Here is a 25,221-nt window from a genome sequence, read left to right as displayed (position 1 = left end):
TTTATATTATAATGTTCATACATTGCACGAAGCTGTTTCAGGGCTCCCTCTAGTGGTGACACACGGAGTGAAGGCAGACTCTGCTGAATGTTGGAGACATGACTTAGTAATGTTTCCCACAATTTTAAAATGTCAGAGGAAAGTTCCTGCTTGAGACTTTCAAGGTTCTTTCTAACCTTCCAGGTTGGCTTAGTAGAGCACCTGTCTCTCTCACTGGACTGCAGACTAGGGTCCATGTTAGCTTGTGCCCCAGAGTGTTCTTCAGCCATGATGCAGCACACGGGGTGGAGGTAACACTGAGGAGCGTTATAGCTAACTTGGTGGGAGATTATGAGCTGCAGCTGTGGTTGTATGTCGAGTGGCTGGAAGAGTCTTTACAGCAGTGTCTGGCAGTATTTATACATTCTTTTTACTATTCTGACTCAATAACATGGCTGCAAGCGTATAGGCTGAGGCAACTGCTCTTGTAGTTATGGACCAGTACTCACACCAGGTATATGTTGTCAGACAGCATCCAACTCGACTGCAGAGGCATGCAAGGAGGAAAAGGAGGAGTTATGCAACACAGGGGGTACAGAGAACCATAAGGGACAAACTAAAAAGGCAAACACTTGGAGATACAGTACAGCTTATTCATGTCAAAGAATAGAGTCAGGTACATGAGACATGACCAGCAGCCGCTCGTACTTCTACAATAAATGGTTTAGAGACATCTGGTTGAATCAAAATTAGCACAGATATCAAACATTTAAAAAAAAAACTAAGATGATTCCTTCTTGGTAAAATCACTAAGTGTCTTGACTATCTAAAAAAAAACCTTAAATATTTTTTTTGTAATAATTTGAAAAGCTTTAAGATTTTCCACTTGAACTCTGTCTAGAATTGCCTGGACTCTAGCAGGTTACATTTTAAACCCCTGTAGTGTAATAATATACCATAAGAATAAGGTTTCCTTTACTGCAAACAAACACAGTAACATACAACGTTAGCACGAAAACAGTCCTTGATTTCCAACAGATGTAGGACGTAATGTTATTGGAATATTCTTACACACTGGTGGCTAAAGTTGCATCAACTCATTAGGTGTATCGGATGGTATCACACAATCACACACACTCAATGTGCGCACCACCCGTTGCTCGGCCAACATCCATGTGAGAATCTCACTCAGACCAGACACTATGCAGCATATCCAGTGTGATCAAGTTTACAGTGTTTACAAGTTCAACCTCCAGGGTGACATGCAGGTTCTCACTCCCCCATATTCTCACATTGTGCCTGTTGACCTTTCCACTTATGTGAAGTTTGCCTCATCACTCGTGGCAGGTTATTATCATTTTCCATTGATACCTGGAGATTCCTGCAACATTCAAGTCGTGTTATATTGTCTTGCGGGTGTAACTTTTGGACCAGCTGCAGTTTGTAAGGATGAAACAGCATGTGCCTGCATAATATCTTGCTTACTGTGCTTCTTGGGGCGTGTAAATCTTATAGTTCTACTCCTTAATGTCCTTTTCTCTGATCTCACACGTTTCTTTTTCCATTTTTTTTAAATTGTTGTACCACTTCAAAATTGACTTGTTAGTAGGCAGATCCACATTAAATTTGCATTTGAAAGCACCCTGCACAATCCCAACACTGTTTGTTTTAAGAAATTCCAACATGTACCAGCTGTGTTGTTGTCGGGTGAGAGCCATCTTGGATTTCACTGGTCTCTGATGATGGGAGTAGTGCACAGAGATTCTGCCGGAGAGAAAATAAATTTTGTTGAGTTAGTGTATCTGCAGTCACCAAATTTATAACATGTTCCAGTAAGTTTTGATTTCATAACTACTGTACTTGAAATCAAGGACTGTTTTAGTGCCCATGCTATACAACATAGTAACATTGTGTGTACAGCTGAAAAAAATACATATGTCCACCCAGTTCAGCCTTTTAGCCTCCATTGTTGATCCAGAGGAAGGCAAAAAAAAACCCAATGAGGCAGAAGCCAGTTTCTCTCATTTTAGGGGAGAAAATTCCTTCTTGACTCCAAGTCTGGCAATCAGAATAATCCCCGGATCACCGACCCTTCTGAAGTAATCAGTTACTATAAAATGTAATATTGTATCGCTCAGCAATAGGCGTCCAGACCTCTCTTATACTCTTTTATCGAGTTCACCATCACCACATCCTCAGGCAGAGAGTTCCATAGTCTCACTGCTCTTACAGTAAGGAATTCCCTTCTATGGTGGTGTAGAAACCTTCTTTCCTCTAGAGAGAGAGCCCCCTTGTTACTGTCACAGTCCTGGGTATAAATAGAAGATATGAGAGATCACTATATTTTCCCCTGATATATCTATACATAGTTAATAGTGCACCGCTTTATTACAGTCCTGGGTATAATCAGATGATGGGAGAGATCCCTGTATTGACCCCTGATATACTATACATAGGTATTAGAGCGCCCCCTTGTTACAGTCATGGGTATTGTCTCTGTATTGTCACCTGATATTTCTATACATAGTTATTAGGTTGTCCCATAGCCGTCTTTTTTCTAAACGAAATAACCCCAATTTTGGTAACTTTTCTGGGTATTGTAGTCCACCCATTCCGTTTGTTATTTAAGTTGCCCGCCTTTGAACTTACTCAAGCTCTGATATGTCCTTCTTCAGTACTGGTGCCCAGAACTGTCCACAATGTTCCATGTGTGGTCTGATCAGTGACTTGTAAAGAGGCAGGTGCATGAAAAGAGGTTATGTGCCCATAGAAAATGATGAGTCATGCCATGGAAAATAATATTTTCCTGAGCTTACCATCTCCCCCTATATCCTTACAAAGTACTAATGACCACTTGTCCATGAGTCCATGTGTGAGTGTGTTACATGCTCCACCCCTTATCACATGATGGTGACGTCATCCCAGGTCCTAAATCATAAAACATGCAGAGCCTGACAGCAGCCATGTGCTCACAGGGCCTGTTATGATGTCACCATAATGTGATCAGTCACCTCTGATCTGACCTGTGCTCCTGATCACATGACAGGGACGTCATCACAGGACCTTCATTTAATTAAAAACCTGCAGAGCCAGACAGTGTGCCTACAGGACCTGTTATGATGTCACCGTCAAGTGACCAGTCACCTGCGTGGTAGGAGTCCAGGGTCACATGACTAGGTCTCTCCCCTCAGTGTATGCAGGGCCCTACTGTATGATCTGCAGTTTATGTGTCCCATCAGGATGTATTCAGAGAGTATATGGAGCAAAGCCATGCGTGTGTGGGACAAAGGAGCAAAGCCGTGCGTGTGTGGGACGGAGGAGCAGAGCCGTGCATGTGTGAGACAGAGGAGCTGAGCCGTGTGCGTGTGAGACGGAGGAGCTGAGCCGTGCGCGTGTGAATCGGAGGAGCAGAGCCGGGCGCGTGAGAGAGACGGAGGAGCAGAGCCGCGCGTGAGAGAGACGGAGGAGCAGAGCCGGCCGCGCGTGAGAGAGACGGAGGAGCAGAGCCGGCCGCGCGTGAGAGAGACGGAGGAGCAGAGCCGGCCGCGCGTGAGAGAGACGGAGGAGCAGAGCCGGCCGCGCGTGAGAGAGACGGAGGAGCAGAGCCGCGCGTGAGAGAGACGGAGGAGCAGAGCCGCGCGTGAGAGAGACGGAGGAGCAGAGCCGCGCGTGAGAGAGACGGAGGAGCAGAGCCGCGCGTGAGAGAGACGGAGGAGCAGAGCCGCGCGTGAGAGAGACGGAGGAGCAGAGCCGCGCGTGAGAGAGACGGAGGAGCAGAGCCGCGCGTGAGAGAGACGGAGGAGCAGAGCCACGCGTGAAAGAGACGGAGGAGCAGAGCCTTGCGTGAGAGAGACGGAGGAGCATGTGATCAGTCGTCTGTGTAGGAGGAGTCCAGGGGGTTATCAGGGTGTGCAGGACCACTGTGTCAGTTGTAATCCCTGTTGTATGGGATGAAGAATGTATGTAGCATAGCTGTGTGTGACGTGCATGTACTAAAGATGTATGTGTATGACATGCATGTAGCAGAGTTGTGTGTGCGACCCACGCATGTAGCAGAACTGTGTGTGATGTGCATGTAGCTGAGCTGTTTGTGTGACACTTGCATGTAGCAGAGCTGTGTGTGTGTAACGTGTGTGTAGCAGAGCTGTGTTTGTGGTGTGCATGTAGCAGAAGACTGTGCTTGTGACGCGCATGTAGTAGAGCTGTGTTTGTGTGATGTGCATGTAGCACAGATGTATGTGACATGCATGTAACAAAGCTGTGTGTATGTGACATGCATGTAACAGAGCTGTGTGTGTATGACGTGCACGTAGCAGTGCTCTTTGTGTGTGTGTGTGAGGTGCATTTAACAAAGCTCTGCATGTGTGACACACATGCAGCAGAGCTGTATGGTGCATTGCGCCATCATAAACACTGGTACTATAATCTCCTAATAATTACTAGTGCAGTTTTATAGTGCTTACTATTTTTTATGTCTTTAGCACCAAAAGGCTTGACAATATGAACACAAGACTTCAGCATCAAATTGAAAAAGTTCTGGGTAAGTAGTCAAAATATTTACTGACAGTAATTTTCTGCAGTTTTTTTAAATTAAGGCAGAAATGTTCACTGTTTTGTACCACCCTGTACTAGGACTTCTTTCACTTTATAATAAAAAGATTTGATGAATTTACCTCCCAACCTAAAAAAAAACCTTTTTATTAAAGGGGTTGTACCTCAATTAGAAGTTTTGCCCTTTCCATATGGTATCCACAAGATGGGAGATAACTTGCTAATCAATGAGAATCTCACCGCTGAGACCCATTCAGATCACAAACACAGGGGTTCCATGTCCCCCATCCTCCTTCCTGTGTGGTTTCTGCACTGCCGGCAGTGAGGAGGAGATTGACTGGAGCACTGTTCGTACAAACCCACTGTAGCTGCATTCACTTTCAGTGGTGCTGTTTGGCTATTTACATCACTCCTATTTAAATGAATGGAACGCCAAATACGCATGCTCTGTCAGCACTCCATGCATTCTGAGGTCATTGCAGGGGAAGAAGTAACCTCTGTAGTGACAGGCAGGGTGAAACATGGGAGTCCTGTTCTGGAGATCTGTGGGGCTCTCAGCAGCGATATTCCCACCAATCAGCAAGTTATCCCCTATGCTTTGGATATCCTGTGGATATAGGGGATAACTTGTAATTGTGATACAACTTCTTTAAATTTTGCCAAAATGATAGAAAAATATGCTTAACAAATTATATTTGGGAATGCAGTCTCACTTTGAAAAAAGTTATGTGTAAATGTTACATTTCATATAATAGCAACATCATTGTATTTTAGTAATTTGAACATCACTTTTTCGTACATATGAGCATAGTAATATACAGCTCTCTTGGCAGACATGTAGGTACTAAAGTCGAAGTGACTGTCAATATTTTATAAATGAAAGGAGGGTCACATTAGGGAGCAGGTGTGAGCAAGATTTTGTTAAGCTATGTCTCTAACCCCACTTACTCGTAGAAGTAACACAATAGAGAAAGCAAGTAACTGTAGTTGAGCATTTACCCTATGGAGCTAGTGATTAAAGATTGGGTCAATTCTTCTGTAAATACCAAATCTATATATCTCACCGCTCTATGTAGGATTTGAGGAGATAGTAAATCCAAAAGAATTTAATTACTGCCAGCAGCAGAAAACACATCAATAACGCTCCACCGATGTTTTCACACTTGGCTCCAATCAGTGGTGTGGTTGATCTTGTTCCACAATCAGTGATCCTGAAATGGTATCTACGCTAAATGAGAAGAACAAGCTCCCAGTGTAGAACCTTTCAAAAAAGTTTAATAGGAAACTGGCAATTCTACTTAGAATCATTATAAATTGAAAACCATGCATAGCAAGCTGCAGCAATGATCATGCCATTAACATCGCCCGACCCTGGGTTTTGCCAATAGGTCACTTCTGGGACATGGAGCCTATCAAGACCATTTTCTAGCTTATAATTAGAGATGAGCGAACGTGCTCGGCCCCGCCCCTTTTTCGCCCGAGTACCGCGATTTTCGAGTACTTCTGTACTCGGGCGATAAAATTCGGGGGGCGCCGTGGCGGCGCGGGGGGTTGCGGCGGGGAGTGGGGGGGAGAGGGAGAGAGAGAGGGCTCCCCCCTGTTCCCCGCTGCTCCCCCCCGCACCGCCGCGCCTCTCCCCGCCCCCCGGCGCCCCCCGAATCTTTACGCGCGAGTACTGAAGTACTCGAAAATGGCGGTACTCGGGTGCGTAAGTACTCATTACGAGTACGTTCGCTCATCTCTACTTATAATTCTTGATTGCCAATGTCATAATCTTGTTCTGAAAGTGAAAATATTCTAGGGAAAGAAGCATAAAAATGTAAATTAGAGAGATTGCTGGAGCCCTGAGAAAACACTGCCCCCCAATTTCTGAAGCATCCACTGTACAATAAATAGTTTACAAACATCTGGTTGAATCAAAATCGGTGCAGACGAAAAATATTTAAGAAAATGAAATGCATTCTTGGTGACAGCAGTCTATTAACCCCTTCTTCGTAAGATCAGCAAGAGTCTTGACTATCTCAGAAAACCTCAAATAAATTTTCTGTAAAATTTTAAAAGTTTTAAGATTTTCCACTTGAACCTCATCTAAAATTGCCCGGACTTTAGCAGGATCTATTTTGAACTCCCGTGGAGTAATATACCCTAAGGGCTTAAACACATGGGTGCGTTTTTTTCCTGTGAAAATCATGGCTGCAAAATGGAATGAAACCATTGATTTCAATGCTTTCGTTTTCACCATTGGGATTTTCACACATTAATACTACACACGAGAAAAGATAGGACTTGCACTGTCTGTCTCACACGTAGTTTCTCTATGTGTGAGAAGGATAGGGCAGGACCTATCTTCCCACTTTTTTCTTCAAACTCACATGCAATAGTTCAGAGTTTGACTAGTTAAAAAAACCCAGGTAATGCGCTTATGCACTCCATAGCAGTGAGCATATTAGCGCATGCGCCCATCTATTTAGGCTTGAGTAAGGTTTCCTGTACTGCAAACAAACATGTAGCATACCAACACAATACCACACTGGACAAGCTGAGTGTTACATTCGTGCAAGCCGTGGGAACAACGACCTACACAGACGCAACCCAAAAAAGGGCTGGAGAGCAGAAAGGAGAGAAGGACGTGCATACAAACAACAACAACAACAGGCAGCAGGTAACAGATGCAAAAATACTAACCAATGTACCACAACACCCAGACAGATAGAAATATCTAACAAGTTCGTACATGTGAGATATTGGTTGTATTTTGATCAGAATACTTAAGCCCACAAGCCCACGCCAAAGGGTCCTCATTGTCTTGCTAGTTCCTACTCTAACAAAACAACTAAAACTCAGTGGAAGTCCTGCCTGTGAGTGGGGCGATTGGCCCAATGTGGATGGTCCCGTGCTGGAACCTAGGGGCCTGGCTCACCATAGATGATAACTGGCAGAAACCAGACAAGGGAAAAACAAAACATACACTGAACTGGACAGTTCACACCTAATGTAGTCAACACCAACTGACAGACACTGAACATGCCACTGTTCACAACAACAAACAGACAAGTGAATCCGACCCAAAACCTACACCAAAGCAGAACATACATTGCTCCAAGTACCAGGGTTCTGAGCTGGAAAGAGACAATGAATAAATGGCCAGCACCCTCTAGCAAGATGGGCTGGTATTCTTGTGCAGCAGAATGGTGGTGATTGGCTGACTGAAGCAATGCCAACCAGCTCAATCATCTCATACCTGCAGCAGTGTGCTCCTGGGAACCCACAGAACTACTGGTCCGAGGAGCACAACGTGACACTGAGTAATACTGATTGAAGGGCTTGGAAGAAGAACAATCAAAGTTCACTCTTTTGCATTTTTTTTTTACAAAAGAAGGCTTTGGTGAGGGGCAGATTAATGAAAAACTGATCATAGCCATCAAAATAAATCTGATATAGTTTGAAACTACGGACTAATGGGTCCTTTTGAAATTCCTCTTGAACCCAGAGCATGGGGGAACTTTTTTTCTTTTTTCCATTTGATCATAGCCATCAAAGTAAACATGACTGATTGGAAAGGAAGGACTTGTTTTTCACTTGTGAGGCAAAATTGGCCACAGTCTCCCGAGGAGTTTTATTTTGCGTTCGATTAAATATTAATTGTGTGAAAAGCTTGAGATTCAAAGAGATTTTTTTTCCATCTAAATAACTACATTCATTTGTTTAATACTAATGTTTGTTATATAATTGTATTATGTTATATTATTGTGTTATGTTATATTAGTGTGTTGTGTTATGCTATTAGATTATTGTTTTTTTTCCAGGAAATGATAATGATAATTTGAATTCAGTTTTCTATGAACATCTTGCAAGATCTCTGCAGCATTCTTTGTGTGGAGACTTGATATTAGGAAGATGGGGCAACTATGCTTCGGGTGACTGTTTTATCTTAGCTTCAGACTACTTGAATGCATTTGTCCACTTGGTTGAAACTGGAAATGGTTTTGTTACATTTCAGCTAAGAGGTCTTGAATTTAAAGGTAAGTTGTAAACCTTCTTGCATTTGATGAACCTTAAGGCCCCTTTACACGCAATGAAAATCGCTCAAACAACTGCATGACTGAAGGAACTTCAAGTGAACTGCCCAGATCTTTGAATAACAAATTAATTGTTTTAATCATCTATGTTTTCCTCCATGAGTTGTTTGCTCAGCTGGGCATGTGTTTGGATGATTGTTATTGCATAAACCTTTCACCCAGCTGAGCAAACAACTGGCCAGCACATTCCATTGTTCTTCTCCTGGCAGAGTAAACATTGTACTCATTGAATATGTAAAGCAAAACAAAACCATCCCATAGCCACTGGAAACACTGAAGGAACTGCATTCAAACTGAACAAATTTTCAGTGGCCAAATGATGGATTTTATGCCAGCCTAAAAAGCTTGGCTAACGGTAATTAAAAGGAATAATAACCAACTGCCCGCATTTACATGTAACAATTATCGCTCACTTTCAGCCATTTGAACGAATTTTGAGCAAAAATCGTTGCGTGTAAAAGGGACTTTAGTTTGTATGCTCTTGCTATTATTTCTATATAAAAATGAATGAATGAATAAATCTGGATTGTAGTTTTTCCTTTAATCTCCATGATCTAGAACCCTTTACTGAAAGCCCTTGTATACCGTATGTACACTATACTGAAATAAGTTTGTGAGAAAACATCAGTGATTTCATAGTCTGGGCTTGTGTTGGATGTGCAGACTGTGTTTTTTGGAAAGATGCAACATAGTACCATAGCATTCAAAGCTCAAAAAAGAGACATGTCAATCTAGTTCAGCCCATTACCCCTGCCCAATGTTAATCCAGAGGAAGGAAAAAAAACCAATAAGGTAGAAGCCAATTTTCCTCATTTAAGGGAAAAAAATTCCTTCCCGAATCCAATCTGGCAATTGGAATAACCCCCAGATCACCAACCCTTCTGGAAGCAGGAGGCCAAGACCCTCTCATCAAGGAGTCACCTTGAAAGAGTCCTGATCTCCACAGCCCCAAATCCCCAGTAGTGGATGAGCTTCAGGGCCGGAGCAACATAAGCTGAGAGGTCTGTGTGGCATGCGGAAGTCTTTCACATGCTCTCCTGTCTCCCATTCCTGGAAGAAAGGCCAAAATCATGACTTGGAGGGGACTACCCACCAATGAACCCTTTCTGTATTCCCGAAGTTCGCTAAATTGATCTTTAAAAAGTTAACTACTAGAAACACCATAGGACTGATCATACCCAATCCCCCTAGTCTCTTTGTTCAGTATGTGACCTCCCGCTTTACTAGGTTTAGCCTTTTTCCCCATAACAGCTAAAAAGAAAATAGACTGTAGACCTGTGGTCAAAGAGGCTCTTGCAAAATGCAAATGCTGCTCAAATAGATGAATAAGGGGAGCACAAAAGTCTTGATAAGACTCATCCTTTCCCTCAGGGACAAAACCATCCCTTCCATTGGTCAACCTTCTTACTGGCATCTTTCAGTCTACCCTCTGAATTTTTTGCAGGGTAATTACCTTGGCAAAAATAGTTGTCCAGTACTTTTGCTGATTCCTGGGGCTCTGGGAGGGTTTCCGAGAGACTATATTCAGGATCTCTTTCACCCAGCAAGAGACTTTCACACTTCTCCCAGTTGAGATGGGATCTGGAAGCTTCTGAATAACTACTAACCTTTGACACCACCCATTCTGCCTCCTCCTGAGAAAAGACAAAGATTGTGACATCATTAGCATAAGCCACTACCTTCAGAGCAGGCCCCAGCTCCTCCAAGCCCGCCCCAACCCCTGCCAATGGACCACGACCCAACGTCCTTAAAAAGCCCAACCCAACCATTCACCAGCGGGAAACTCAGCCCCTTTATACAAAGGCTTTAGCCAATTGACAAAACGCCTCGGTAGACTGTATTTCAGCAGGACCAACCAAAGCTACTTGTGGTTAACCCTATGAAATGCCTTTGCCTGCTCCAGAGACAGCAAGAAACCCCTCCAATTCCCAGCCCTACCCTGTTCCACAGCCTCTTGGACATTTAGTATAGTACTAAAAGTGCTTTGGCCTGGGATAGACCAGCGCTGGTCCTCAGAAAGTAGTCCCACCGCAAAATGCACTAACCGATTGAATAAGACTTTAGCCAGAACCTTTCGGTCTATATTGAGAAGCGCTATGGAACGCCAATTCTCAATCAAGGATGGATCTTTGCCTTTGGCAGAATAATCAGTGCCGACCTCCTCATTGACGCTGGCAGAGTACCCGAGGAAAGACACTTATTATATACCTCAGTCAATAGGGGAACCAACTGCTCCTTAAAGGTCTTATAAAACTCAGATGTTAAGCCATCCGGACTTGGCACTTTCTTGAGCCTAAGCTCCTCAAAGGCCGGTCTCACTTCCTCTTCCCTGATCGGTTTTGTCAAAGCGTCAAGCCCTGGAGTCACCCCCCACCCCCCTCAGAGATGGTTTTGGCCAAAAAAGCCAACATCTTGTCTCGATCCAGATCCATCCTGACCAAAAGGTGCGAGTAAAAGGATTTGATGACCTCCAAGATCCCTGAACTGGACCTCTTCAGGGACTTTGAACTATCTACCAGTCTGTTGACCAATTTACTATTCACTGACACCTTGCAGTTCCTGTAGGGGTCAGGTGAGCAGAATTTCCTGAAATCCCTCTCAAAAACCAAGGATGCGTGTCTGTCTTAGTGACAAACTTTTAGCAGGGATTTCACCCTGGAGACCTCCTCACAGCCGCCCCCAGTTGAAACAAGCTCCTTGAGTTTCCTCCTCAGATCCTGATACAGACGGTAACGAGTCAGGGTTCTGAAGTTAGAGAGCTCTCAGAAATACTTTGCAGCCCTTTACTTGAAGATCTCCCACCACTCTGACTTGCTGTTGTTTAGGCCCATCAATGGAATCTGGCTCTGCAGGAATTCTTCAAATGACTGTCTCACTTTCGCCTCTTCCAGTAGGGCCGAATTTAGCTTCCACAAACCTCTTCCAATCCAAGGGGTTTCTGAAACATTCTAAGAAAACATAATTAAATATTGATTGGAGAATTCCACCTCCACCACCGATAGCGGCAAGGAGGAAGTCTCCTTTAAATCAAACCTGTCTACTACTTCGATGAAAGGTGAACAACGTGCTGCTTGGGGCATGCCAATGTGGATGTCCACCAGGTGAGCCTCACTGCCTATCTTAATTAAGACGACATTGTCATAAGCCAACTTGTCTCTGGTACCTCCCCTATCACAGGGCCTCGTGACATTATTGAAGTGCCCACCAACGACCCTGTGAAGAGGTTCTTCCTTTCATGTTTGCTTTGAGGGCCATAGATATTAATGAGCGTCAGCTCTTGACCTCTCACAAGGACGTGTAAGACCAAACACCTCCCAATTTCAACCTCAGTCATCCCTCGGCATGTTACATCTGCGGTGTTAAAAAGGACCACCACTCCGCTATACCGCTCGACCGCAAGAGACCAATAGGAGGGTCCATGCGTCCACTTCCTTCTTGCCTTATAAATACTGGCTAACTCTGTTAACTTGGTCTCCTGTAAAAACAAAATATCAGCTTCAACTCGGATGAAAGAAATCAAAGGCCATAAATCTAGCAGATTTTATGCTGGCAACATTAATGGTTGCCAGCATCAACAGATTGAGTGCCGCCATCCAGGATGATCAAGATTTGATGATCCTCTTTTTCACTCCACCACCCTCTTCTCCAGAATGTTTGTCACCCTCACGTTTCAGTGATTCAGATAAATCCATACCCTCTTGGGGATCCCCCTCCTTCAAATGGGAGACCCCATTTTTATGTGATGGCTCCAGGATTCCTTCAACCCAGAGATACCTTTTCCCATGAGGGGGAGAAGGTGGGCAATGCCTTCTGCCTGCTCCCCCCCTCTTCCTGATTTTTCCTCAGCCCTTTTTGCCAAGGGGGCTTCAGAGTCCTCTCCCAATGGCTGATAGCAATTGGAGTGGACAACCAGAGGGGAGCCGTTTGCTCTTCCTTTAGTACCTGGTCTGAGGTGGGGGGGAGATCTTTTATCCCCCTGGCGCCTCCTCCCTTTACCCTTTTTATGTTTTTCCTGCAACCATTCCCTGTCACCTTCATTCAAGCTATCCTCTGGTCGTGATGACAGAGAGGCAGATTCCTTCTCCCTTTATAGCCTCCTGACCTGCTCCTCCAGATTGCTCTCTCCTGGAGCCTCAGTGGCAGGTTGCCCTTCCAAGGTAGAGGCAGTCACCCCTGCCACTCTCCAGGCCTCAAGTTACTCATTGATTTCCTGCTTGTCTTCACTGGACCCTCTCCCCCCATGCCCCTACCAACCCCCTCCCCCGCAAAGGGCCCCATACCTCCCTCCTCCTGAGATCCCTCCATAGATATAGGCGCCACATTAGTACAGGAGTGAGGGCAGTGACTGTAGGGGTGCTCAAGGACACCACACAGGTGACAGCGTATGTCCCTGCATGATGCAGCTGTGTGACCTACCCCACTGCACAAGGAGCAGAAAGTGAGTGCGGTCGCCACATCTATGACAAACCTTTGGCTGTCCCTGGTAGAAGGTCAGGATTCTATCTCTACCCAAAAAGGCCAAGGAGGAGATATGAGAAACAGAATTGCCAGTCCTCCTTAGTTGCATTAAGAAGGCCCAAGCCCTGGATCAAATACCATATTCATCCCGATTTTTAATCTCTACTCCTTTACGATTTAACCAGGTACTGATATTCAAAGAAGACAGAGACTCGTTACAAGTCTAAAGGGTCACTGTTTTCACATAATTCTGTCGAGACAAGGGTATGACCCCAAAATCACGCCAGGCGGGCCGATTCTTCACCAGTTCGTAGTTAGACCAGAAGAGTTCCAGCCCCTCTGGTCTCATGGTCTCATGAAACTGATGTCGAACTCTGTTATACTAAAAGGATGTATCAGGGCATAGATATCATGTGCCCTGAAGCCCATGTTCAACAGTAGCTCAACCACCTCACCTCTCTTTGGGCACACCACTGAAGCCAGACCAAATTCCTCCTGGCACCCTGTGGTCCACTTGTTGGGAGTGGCCAATTCCCACCATCCTCTCAGAAGGCCACAATACCATAGTGTTGGATCCAAAAGTCCAGATTCACCTGCTGCTTACCGTCTATAAGAGCTGTCTTCTCACCACATCTCTAAGCCTCCAAAAGGCTCTGTTTAAAGTTATCATCCATGGAACCATCGGACAAAATACTCCCTGCTGCCCCCCTCCTCCCCGGTATTGTCCCCTGATATACATAGTTATTAAGTCCTTTTTCTAAACTAAACAACCCCAATTTAGATAACCTCTCCTATAGTCCACAATACCCATTTATTACTTTAGTTGCCCACCTTTGAAGCTCTGATATGTCCCTCTTGAGTAGCGGTGCCAGCGTACATCACATTTAGACCGATGAATTATCACTCACTTTTGTTCGTTTGAACAATTTTTTTTAAACAATAATTATTCTGTCTAAAAACACCTTAAAGCTCAACTTAATTAACATAAACAAGAAATGCCACCTCTACACATAAGCTCCCCTTGTAGCATCTTCTCACTACACCCCCTCCTCTAGCATAGATAGCTGTCAATCATGGCTGATGTAACTAGAGGGGTTGGTTGACAGTAAAGGATTTCCAAGCTCCCAGAGCATGGCAGAGATTAACATACAATCAAAGGCAATATAATATATGTGCATGTGACATGATCTCCCGAGATATAAACTCTTCTATTCACTGCAAACAGGCAGTTGCTCGGAGATTGAGCGACTCCTGTTTACACTAAGGGATTGTACCCACTAGCATTTTTTTTTTTTTGATGCAAATTCGCTGTGTGGTTTTTTTTTCAAATGTCAATGGGACTTTTTTAATGTTAAAACCGCAACGCACAAAAAAATGCAAAAACGCTAATTTTTTCGCTGCATTTTTAACATTAGAAAGTCCCATTGACATTTGGGGAAAAAAAATTAAACTGTAATTAAGAGCAGACAAGCGGGTCCGCTAAACAGCTCCAAAATCGGCCGTGCATTTCATAGCCCAGAAGTGACGCCTACCGCATGAGCGTTCCTGGCCACAATCATGCCTGTTACATCATACCTTGTGAGATGCTGGTGCCAGTGATGTGTTCCTATTGTGTAAGGTGGGGACGAAATGTCCATTTATTGCATTGCATATTGGGGGGTACTGTTTTGTTTTTTAAATCTCAGGCAACCATTTACATCTTTAAGATCATTATCTTATATTAAAGGAACATATTGTCACCAAAGAGAGGTGGAAGCAATATCTGAAGGAGATGAAGAAGACATAGGATGCTGCTGTTTCCGAACTGGCCACCTGCCACATCTTCTCTCATGTAATGCTGCCTTCAATCTGAGATGGCTTACATGGGAAATAACACAATGCCAATATATTCTGGAAGGATACAGTGTAATATATAGTAATGCATCAAGTCTGTTCCAAGTGTTTGACCTGCGCAAAATACTCATCAAATATTTTTTAAAGGTACGTGAGTCAGGACAATATATGATGTAATACAAAGTAATAGCTAATTTATATGTGTCTCTTATTGGACTACCTTCTCCAACTAGAATTGAAATCACTATAGCTATGTAGCAGGTATCGAAGCCAATATAGATCACATTAAAGATTGATTGCAAACTGACAGTCTTCAGTGAAATATGTGTGGTGTGAGTGTTTGGACCATTTGTGGATGCGTGTGATCAATGAGACCTGTGGATTCAAGTGATGTCAGGCAAGAGTCAGTGGAGCAGAGAAGCCGCCGTGAGGGATGCCGCTAGTGGAGCAGCAACGGACACCTTTGGGAGGGACAGCGAGGGAGCTGCTGGAGGAGCCATCCGAAGCAAAGAAGAGGAGCATGCCCCGGAGCTCTCTGGCAGCCGGCCCCAGAGAGTGGACGCCAGCCAGTGTGAGAGAGAAGCAAGTCCCGGAGCAGCAGCCGGCCACCACCAGAGAGAACAGACACCAGTGAGAGAGAGGAGTGGAGGAGAAGGTCCCAACACTGGTGTGTGACGTCATTGGGTGCCCATCAGGCTGAAGAGGAGTTGCTGATAATTATATTCCTAAGTGAGAAAGTGTGAATGAGCAGTGGGCATGTGAGTCAATGTAAGTGAGGGTGTGTAAGTGAAATGGGCAGAGGGAAGTGAGGAGGCATGAATGGGTGGAGGCAAGTAAGATGCGCAAACGGGCAGAGGTAAGTGAAGAGGCTCCAACGGGCAAAGGTAGGTGAAGAAGCGTGAACGGGCGGAGGCATGAGAGGAGGCACAAACAGGAGAAGGCGTGAATGGGCGAAGGCACATGAGGAGTGTGATCTATTTGAGTTTTGTTTCTTTCTAAGTATAATTGTAGATCCTCACTAGAATGTGCTCCATGCTTCTACTTGTGCAATGTATGCAGTAGTTGATCAGCCGTTCGAGGGTGCATACGGTTGTGCAAGATGCATTCATGTTGCACATTTGGAAGCCCAAAACCTGGATCTAAATGAGCAGCTGGCAAAACTGAAAGGAGTTTGCCGCTCACTAAACATGCAGCGACTGGGACAGCTGAGGGGTGAAGCGTAGTTCGGGAGAACAGGATGAGGAGGCAGCTAGCTGGGTGACAGAAGGGGTAGAGGAAAGAGAACCAGGGAGCCTAGTCCAGAACTGGCACACCCTAACAGGTTTGCAAAGTTGGTAGATAAGGGGAATGCCATTACAGGGTTAGCACTGCTGCAGCACGACATGGCCTCTGACCACCAAGGGGATGACTGCTCCAGTAAGAAGAGGAAGAGGAGCACAGGGACGGCTAGACAAGTCCTAGTGCTGGGGGACTCAATTATAATGGGGACAGACAGGGCAATCTGCCACAAAGATCGGGATCGTCGAAAGGTGTGTTGTCTTCTTGGTGCTCGAATTTGACACATTGTGGATCATGTTGACAGATTATTGGGAAGGGCTGGTGAGGATCTAGTGGTCATGGTGCACATTGCCACCAATGATAAAGTAAGAGGTCGAGGGAAGACCCTCAAAAATGATTTCAGGCACCTAGGATCTTAGCTCAGGGCGAGGACCTCCAAGGTAGTTTTCTCGGAAATACTACCTGTACCATGAGCCATACTAAAAAGGTAGCAGTAGATTAGGGAGGTAAACAAGTGGCTCCAGATTGGTGTAGGAAGGAGGGGTTTGGGTCCCTGGAGATCTGTGCTGACTTTGCTGTCAGCTTCGGGCTCAACAATAGGGACAGGCTGCATCGCAGTGGGGAGGGTACAGCTGTGCTGGGGGAGAAGATGGGTAGAAGGTTGGAGAAGTGTTTAAACTAGGGACTGTGGGGAGGACAAAAAGAGTAATAGGGGGGAAGACAGTGTAGGGGGACCAAGTAATGGGAATGGAGGTCGAGCGGGGGGTGGAGTTAGCACAGTTAGAACTGATAGAACAGTTAATAGGAACATAAGTAGCATAATTAATATAAAGAATAACAACAACTGTATAAATTGTATGGCAACGAATGCAAGAAGTCTGATCAGTGAATTGGGTGAGCTTGAAGCGAGAATGTCTGAAGAAAATTACGATATAGTAGGAAGAACAGAAGCATATACGGGAGCCAACTAGACGGATGGCCATCCTGGACTTATTATTAACCAGAAAACCAGACAGAATATAATTCATTTCCAGTTGTCATTCAATAGGAAGCCTTATCAGTGTCAGGACCGCCTGCTCTCGGGGGCTCCGTGCCTGCACCACCGATCCTATCACCCGAGCTGATCGGGTGCGGCGCAGGGGAGCCCCGGTCTTGGTGACCTCTCCTGGCCGCCGGGGTCCCGGACATTGGCTCCGCTCGCACGCTCCTGTGCTCAGGAGGCAGCGCCCGGGTAATCAGGTTGCTGGGAATGCAGCGATGCTGTCCCTGTTGCCATGCCATTCTATCAGCGTTCTGCACTCGTTGCTGGATGTCTGGGTCTCTGCACTCTGACTTAGGTCTGGGTCTGGCTGCTTGCAGGCTCCCCGCCCCAATCAAGTGCTGGGGCGGGAGTTCTGACAGCATTTAAGCGTGTATTTTTCCTTCCTGCATTGCCAGTGTATGTTTGTCTCCAGGCTACACCCGCGTTATTCTGATCTGCTTCCCCATTGTGACCCCCTGCTTTTGGACCTGACCTTGACCTCGCCTAATCCCTGGTACCGCGTATTCTCCTGTTGCCGACCCGGACTTCCTGACTTGTCTCTGTGTCTGTTTGTCTCGGTATTTGTTTGTAAGTCTGACCCCCTGCCCCGCTTCTCTAGTGAGTATAGGGACCGTCGCCCAGTTGTCGCCCTGGGGCCTAGCCCAGGGGGGCAAGTAGGTAGGGACAGGGGTTGCGGGTAGCTTTCAGGGACTTCCAGTACCTAGACCCCAGTTCCGTGACAGTTACACTGGCCGGCCCAAGGGTCAGACTTTTTCGTCCGACCAGCTACGTTTACCGCTTCTATGAAGGCCGTGTCGGCCTTGGCAAACCAGGTCCAGGATCTGACTAACCTGGCACAGGACCTGACTTCCCGTTTGGAGCACCAGGACAGGTGTTGCGCAAGGCTCAGGTTCAGCTTTCCTCGGTGCTGGCGACTATCTCTGAGCCCCAGGCCACGCTGCCTGATTTTTTTTCTGGGGAAAGGAAGCAGTTCTTCTCATTCCGGGAAGGCTGCAAGCTGTTTTTTGATTTGCGACCCCACTCGTCTGGCACTGAGTACCAAAGGGTGGGCATCGTGATTTCCCGACTGAGAGGAGAGCCTCAAAACTGTGCATTCTCCTTAGCCCCTGACTCTCCCTCACGACAGTCTTTAGACACATTTTTCTCTGCTCTGGGCCAGATCTATGACGAACCCGACCGTGCTGCCTACGCTGTCGCTCAACTGTTGTCCTTGCGCCAGGGTCGTAAGGTGGCAGAAGATTATTGTTCCCAATTCAGACAGCACTGCACTGAGTCGGGGTGGAATGACTCAGCCCTCAAGGATTTGTTCTTGACCGGTCTATCTGAAGACCTAAAGGATCTGCTGGTGGCCCAGCCGGAGCCTGGTACCCTGGAACAAGCGATGTCGTTAGCCATCCGAGCAAACCGGCGTCTGAGTGCCAGACGATCTGCTTGATCCAGCCTGGTCCACCCGGCCTCCCCGGCCATTTCCGCTGTAAGACCGACAACTTCACCTCCCTCCTCTGAACCCTGGAATTGGGGACGATGTCACCTAAACAGCGAAGGGAATATCGGTTAAAGAAGAACCTTTGTTTGTATTGCGGAGAGTCTGGTCATCGCATCGCTACCTGCGGGAAAAAACCTCGGCAGGAGAAACTTCCGCTCCTAGGCAGTTCTCGGTAGGACTGTCTAGGGGCTCAGGTACTCCCTGTTGTGTCTAAAATGTTCTTGCCCTGCATTTTAGAATTCCGTTCCTTCTCTCGTGCAGGGCAAGCTTTTGTTGATTCTGGGGCAGCAGCAAACTTTGTACATTTTGATTTTGTGGCTCAGATTTTTGGTTCCTTGCTACGTTTAGATCCTCCTATTCGGGTTACAGGGGTAGACTCCATTCCATTGCATGTCGGCCTCATCAATCTTGTTACCCCAAAGTTGAAATTCACCATAGGAGCCCTGCATACTGAGACTTGCACCTTCCTCGTTATGAAAGACTTGTCGGTGGACATAGTCTTAGGGCTCCCTTGGTTAAGAGAACACAATCCCATTATTAATTGGAACACGCTGGAGTTGGTCAAGTGGGGGTCCCACTGTACCAATCACATGAATCCGGTGAATTTGGATACTTCTGTTTTGGAGGGGGTCGAGTTACCAGACTATATTGCTGAATTTTCTGATGTTTTCTCCAAACAACTCTCTGAAGTATTGCCTCCTCATAGAGAATTGGATTGTAAGATTGATCTGATCCCAGGTGCTAAACTCCCTAAGGGTCGGATCTAAAACGTAACTGTTCCTGAGAGGGAGTCCATGAAGGACTATATTCAGGACAGTTTGACCAAGGGACACATTCGACCCTCGGAGTCTCCAGTGGGCGCCGGGTTTTTCTTCGTTGAGAAGAAGGACGGGGGTTCAGGCCCTGTATTGATTACAGGGAGCTCAACCAGATAACAATCAGAAACCAATACGCTCTTCCTCTCATCCCCGACCTCCTCAATCAGATTTCCGGGGCTCAGTGGTTCTCCAAGCTCGACCTTATCCGTATTTGGGAAGGGGATGAGTGGAAGACGGCTTTCAATACACCTCTGGGCCACTTTGAATACCTTGTGATGCCTTTTGGGTTGTGTAATGCTCCAGCGATTTTCCAAGGGTATATGAATTCGATTTTCCAGCATATCATGGGTGTGTTTGTTGTGGTATACCTGGATGACATCCTGATTTTCTCCCCTGACTGGGAGACACACTGTCCAGGTACGAACCGTGCTAACTCACCTCAGGGCGAACAAATTGTTTGTGAAACTTGAAAAATGTGTTTTCGGTGTTCAGAAAATATCATTCCTGGGATATATCATTACACCGTGTGATATTCAGATGGATCCAGTAAAGGTGGAAGCTATCATGGAATGGGCTCAGCCAGTTACCCTAAAAGCTCTGCAGCGCTTCCTGGGGTTTGCTAATTATTATCGTAAGTTCATTAAGAACTTCTCCGTGGTGGCTAAGCCTTTAACAGATCTCACCAGAAAGGGGGCGGATGTGAGTAATTGGTCTCCAGATGCTCTGGCGGCCTTCTCTACCCTGAAGGCTGCTTTCTCTTCAGCACCCGTCCTCATCCAACCTGATCTATCCAGTCCATTCATGGTGGAGGTAGACGCCTCCGAGTTTGGAGTTGGAGCGGTTCTGTCCCAAGGTCGCTCCACACTCACAAACCTTAGGCCTTGTGCCTACTTTTCCAGAAAATTCTCCTCCACAGAACTAAATTACGATGTAGGTAACCGGGAGTTACTAGCTAATAAATCGGCATTTGAGAAATGGAGGCACTTCCTGGAAGGAGCACTCCATCAAATCACGGTACTTACAGACCACAAAAACCTCATGTATCTAGACTCCGCCAAGAGGTTGAATGCTCGACAAGCCCGCTGGGCCCTGTTCTTTTCACAGTTCAATTTTGTAGTGACTTACAGATCCGTGTCAAAAAATGTTAAAGCAGATGCCTTGTCTAGAAGTTTTGGTACCCCGGAACCTGCAGAATCTGAGCCAGAGAGTATTCTCTCCCCCGGGGTGGTTCTCGATGCTGTCTCTTCTGACCTTTCACCCCTGATACATGCTGCTCAACAATCTGCCCCTGAAGCCCTTCTGGAAGGCAAACTATTTGTCCCTTTGTCCTTGAGGTTGAAATTGCTAGAGGAGATGCATGCTTCTATCCTAGCTGGGCACCCCGGTATCAGGGGTACTCAGGAATTACTGTCAATAATTTATTGGTGGCCTCACTGGGCCAAAGATGTCCGGTCTTTTGTGATGGCATGTCCGGTTTGCGCCAGGGGGAAGAGTCTCAGGAGACATCCTGAGGGTCCTCTTACCCCTTTGCCCATTCCATCTAGGCCATGGTCCCATCTGTCCATGGACTTTATAACTGATTTGCCTCCCTCGCTTGGGAACACTGTCATTTGGGTCATAGTCGATCGTTTCACCAAGATGGCACATTTCGTTCCGCTAGCCAAACTACCTAATGCCAAATTACTATCTGAAATATTTATCAAGGAGGTGGTTTGACTGCATGGGATTCCAGAGGATATTGTCTCGGATAGAGGGGTACAGTTTGTTGCTCGCTTCTGGCGAGCTTTCTGCAAAAATCTAAATATTAATTTGTCCTTTTCGTCGGCATTCCATCCTGAGTCCAATGGACAAACTGAACGCATGAATCAAGAATTGATCCAGTACCTGCGACTTTTTGTTTCTGATAATCAGTTTCAGTGGTACTTACCTCTCGCCGAATTTGCAATCAATAACCATGTTAACTCGTCTTCACAATTCTCACCATTTTTCTGTAATTATGGTTTCCATCCCCGGTTTACATTCTCTACTCCTTCCATTTCTGACACTCCGTCTGCTGATACCTTGACTGATGAACTGTGCAAAGTTTGGGCCCAGGTTCGTAAGAACCTTCAGGGTTCCCAGGAGATACTACTTAGCAGTCGAATAAAAGACGCACTATTTCTGCACCGTTTGTGGTTGGGGAGCAGGTGTTACTATCTTCCAAAAATTTGAAACTTAAGGTTCCGTCCTTAAAACTCGCTCCACGCTTTGTTGGTCCATTCACGATCTCTCAGGTGGTTAACCCAGTGGCATATAAAGTATCCCTTCCTGCATCTTGGAAGATCCACAACGTCTTCCATAAAGACTTGTTTAAAAGATATGTGACTCTAGTTGTGCTCAACCGGGACCCTCCCTCTCCTACACTGGTGCAAGGGGAATTAGAATTTGAGGTGGAGAGAATTGTTGACTCTAGGCGGGTTCGGGGCTTGATACAGTATCTGGCCCACTGGAGAGGGTTCGGCCCGGAGGAACGGACGTGGGTCCCTGCCAGGGATGTTCATGCCCCACGTCTGGTCCGATTATTCCACAGGGCCTTTCCTCTCAAGCCTGCTCCAGGTCGTGGGGGTCCGGTGTCCCCCCATAGAAGGAGGGGTACTGTCAGGACCGCCTGCTCTCGGGGGCTCCGCGCCTGCACCACCGATCCTATCACCCAAGCTGATCGGGTGCAGCGCAGGGGAGCCCCGGTCTTGGTGACCTCTCCTGGCCGCCGGGGTCCCGGACGTTGGCTCCGCTCGCACGCTCCTATGCTCAGGAGGCAGCGCCCGGGTAATCGGGTTGCTGGGAATGTGGCGATGCTGTCCCTGTTGCCATGACATTCTATCAGCGCTTGCACTCGTTGCTGGATGTCTGGGTCTCTGCACTCTGACTTAGGTCTGGGTCTGGCTGCTGGCAGGCTCCCCGCCCCAATCAACTGCTGGGGCGGGAGTTCTGACAGCATTTAAATGTGCATTTTTTCTTCCTGCATTGCCAGTGTATGTTTGTCTCCAGGCTACACCCGCGTTATTCTGATCTGCTTTCCAGTTGTGACCGCCTGCTTTTGGACCTGACCTTAACCTCGCCTAATCTCTGGTACCGCGTATTCTCCTGTTACCGACTCGGACTTCCTGACTTGCCTCTGTGTCTGTTTGTCTCTGTATTTGTTTGTAAGTCTGACCCCCTGCCCCGCTTCTCTAGTGAGTATAGGGACCGTCGCCCAGTTGTCGCCCTGGGGCCTAGCCCAGGGGGGCAAGTAGGTAGGGACAGGGGTTGCGGGTAGCTTTCAGGGACTTCCAGTACCCGAACCCCAGTTCCGTGACAATCAGGAAGCGACAAAAAAAACTTTAATAAGGCAAAATTTGATCAGCGCAGAATTATTCTTGGCAACATTAATGCCTTAGTGACCAGGCCTGATTGCTCCTTAATGACCAGGCCAAATTTTGGAAATCTGACATGTATTACTTATTACTTATAGAATATAGACTGTATAACATAGAATAACTCCGTAAAGGTTTTGCATATCCAAGTGATTCTGACATTGTTTTTTCACGACATATTGTACTTCATTTAGGTCAGAGGTTCCCAAAAGTGGTCTATATGGACTTTCAGGGGTCGATTATGACTTGCTGAGGGGCCATGTAAGCAAGATAAACATTTGAGGGTGCATGAGATGTAAATGGGGGTCCACGTGAGCGGACCCCATTTAGGTAGGTCATCATCAACATTTAGGCTTTCTGTAAATGATGTAATACACCTTGCACAAATTGTGTGCACAATACTTATAATAGACATATAAATTACTTACCTGTTTGAGATTTCCTAAAATTGTTTATGTAGAGTTCACGCAAAACTTTTTGGGCTCTGGCAATAGACAAAAACAGACCTGCGCAGTAACTAATTTACCTATAAAGTTTCTACTGCGCATCATTTTCACGTGATCCACCAGAGCCCAAGAAGTTTTGTGTGAACTATACCCATCTGCTTTGTGTGCTATGTTCATGTGCCTTTTTTTACAAGTTTTCATACCGTCAGCAATGCATTGTGCGCTTACCTGTTGCTTATTCTGCATATTGGGCTATTGCAAGAAAGTTTTTGATGGCTTTTCCATTTCATACCTCAAGGAAAGGCATTTTAGCATGGTCACCAATCTTCTTATGAAAAAAAAAATTTGATTGCAAATCACTGGACGTGAAGATTTGAGACTATACCTCACTAATGTGAAGCCAAATATTGAACAATTGCTATCAGAGCATCCAGCTCATCCCTCCCATTAACAGCATTATTTGTCTATTATTATTAATAATAATAATAATAATCTTTAATTATATAGCACCAACATATTCCGCAACGCTTACAAAACAGGGAGGAAAATAGATAAAAAAAACAAAAATATAAAAACCATGGTTACATAATAAATTAATGGAAACAGTAGATGTGAGGGTCCTGCTCCGACAAGTTTACATACTACAAATAGTGGGATTATACAGAAGGTAAAGGGGCTGGAGTAAAGCATGGCAAGGTGGGAAGTGTGGGATGTTCGGCCACTATACAGACTTAAGCTGTATAGTGGCCGAATCGGTGTGACTGCAGGGGCGGTTGATTGCGGCTTGCAGGGATTGCAGTCAGTAGGACGAGTATGTTGTCAGGCGGAGTAAAGAGGGGTTTAGTTTAGGAGATATGGTATGCCACCCTGAAAAGGTGCGTTTTTAGTGCACGCCTGAAATGTTGTGTCAGGGATTGCCCAGATAGTTTGGGATCCACAGGACTGGTGCTGCTCTGGAGAAGTCTTGGAGGTTCGAATTAAAGGGGTTTTTAATCTGATTTTATTAGCAGAGCATAGGGCGTGGGCTGGGTTGTGGAATGAGAAGAGAGTTTTTTGATAGATAGCCAATAAGGTGGGAGTAAATCAGGCATTCTAATAATTTGGAGATGAAGGGGAGATTTGAGATGAGTGGGTAGTTGGCAGAGTTGGTTTCTATAGCAGTGGAGATATGACAGCATGTTTAAATGAGGAGGGGAAAATGCCACAGGTCAGAGAGAGGTTGAATATGGTGGTGAGGTGGGAGATGACGTCCGGGAAGAGGGACTGAAGGAGGTGTGAGGGAAAAGGGTCGCTAGCACAGGTGGTGGGGTGAGCAGAGGAAAGCAGTCTGTACTAATTTTATGTAGGAATTTTACTAGGTTCTAACTTGTTTTGTCTAAAATCCAAATATTTACTTGCATTTTGCATCTTTTCTTTTCTGAATACAAATTGTACATGGTTTTCTTTTTTTTTTTTTACAATTGTCCACTCTCCAAAAAACCCTATCAAAGTGAGCAGCATTGTTTCAGCTGTGAAAAACCAATTTGACTTTAATAAGTTAAGGAAAATTCAATATTAGGTAGGCAGGTGGTCTACGGAAAACAAACAAACAAAAAAATCAGCAAGTGGTCTACGGGGCAAAAAAGTTTGTGAACCTCCGATTTAGGTGGTACAAATAGACCGATAGAATTTGTGTATATTTATTAAAAGTGCCAAAATTGGGAGAATTTTGAAAAAAATGCTATTTTTTCACATTTTCAACTGCAATATCTCAAATATGTGCAAACATACTGTACAAATGTTTGATGAGATATATATATATTTCCATCTGTTTACTTTATTCTGGATGCACATTTGAAAAACTTTAGTGTTTTTTTTAA

At 45.6% G+C, this 25,221-nt stretch overlaps 1 protein-coding gene across 1 annotated transcript in view; it reads left to right on the top strand.

Annotated features, from left to right (window-relative positions):
• Positions 1 to 25,221, top strand: part of PCNX2 (pecanex 2) — a 397,565-nt gene that overhangs the window by 281,083 nt on the left and 91,261 nt on the right. The window contains exons 23-25 of the mRNA XM_066594873.1: positions 4,461 to 4,519; positions 8,337 to 8,552; positions 14,794 to 15,047. Of these exons, the coding sequence (XP_066450970.1) occupies positions 4,461 to 4,519; positions 8,337 to 8,552; positions 14,794 to 15,047 (529 nt within the window). The remainder of the gene's footprint in view (positions 1 to 4,460; positions 4,520 to 8,336; positions 8,553 to 14,793; positions 15,048 to 25,221) is intronic.

The sequence above is a fragment of the Eleutherodactylus coqui genome, chromosome 3, assembly GCF_035609145.1.
Source record: "Eleutherodactylus coqui strain aEleCoq1 chromosome 3, aEleCoq1.hap1, whole genome shotgun sequence".
NCBI lineage: Eukaryota > Metazoa > Chordata > Amphibia > Anura > Eleutherodactylidae > Eleutherodactylus > Eleutherodactylus coqui.
The sequence above is the reverse complement of the archived record's forward strand: the minus strand, read 5'-3'. Positions and strand labels throughout refer to the sequence as shown.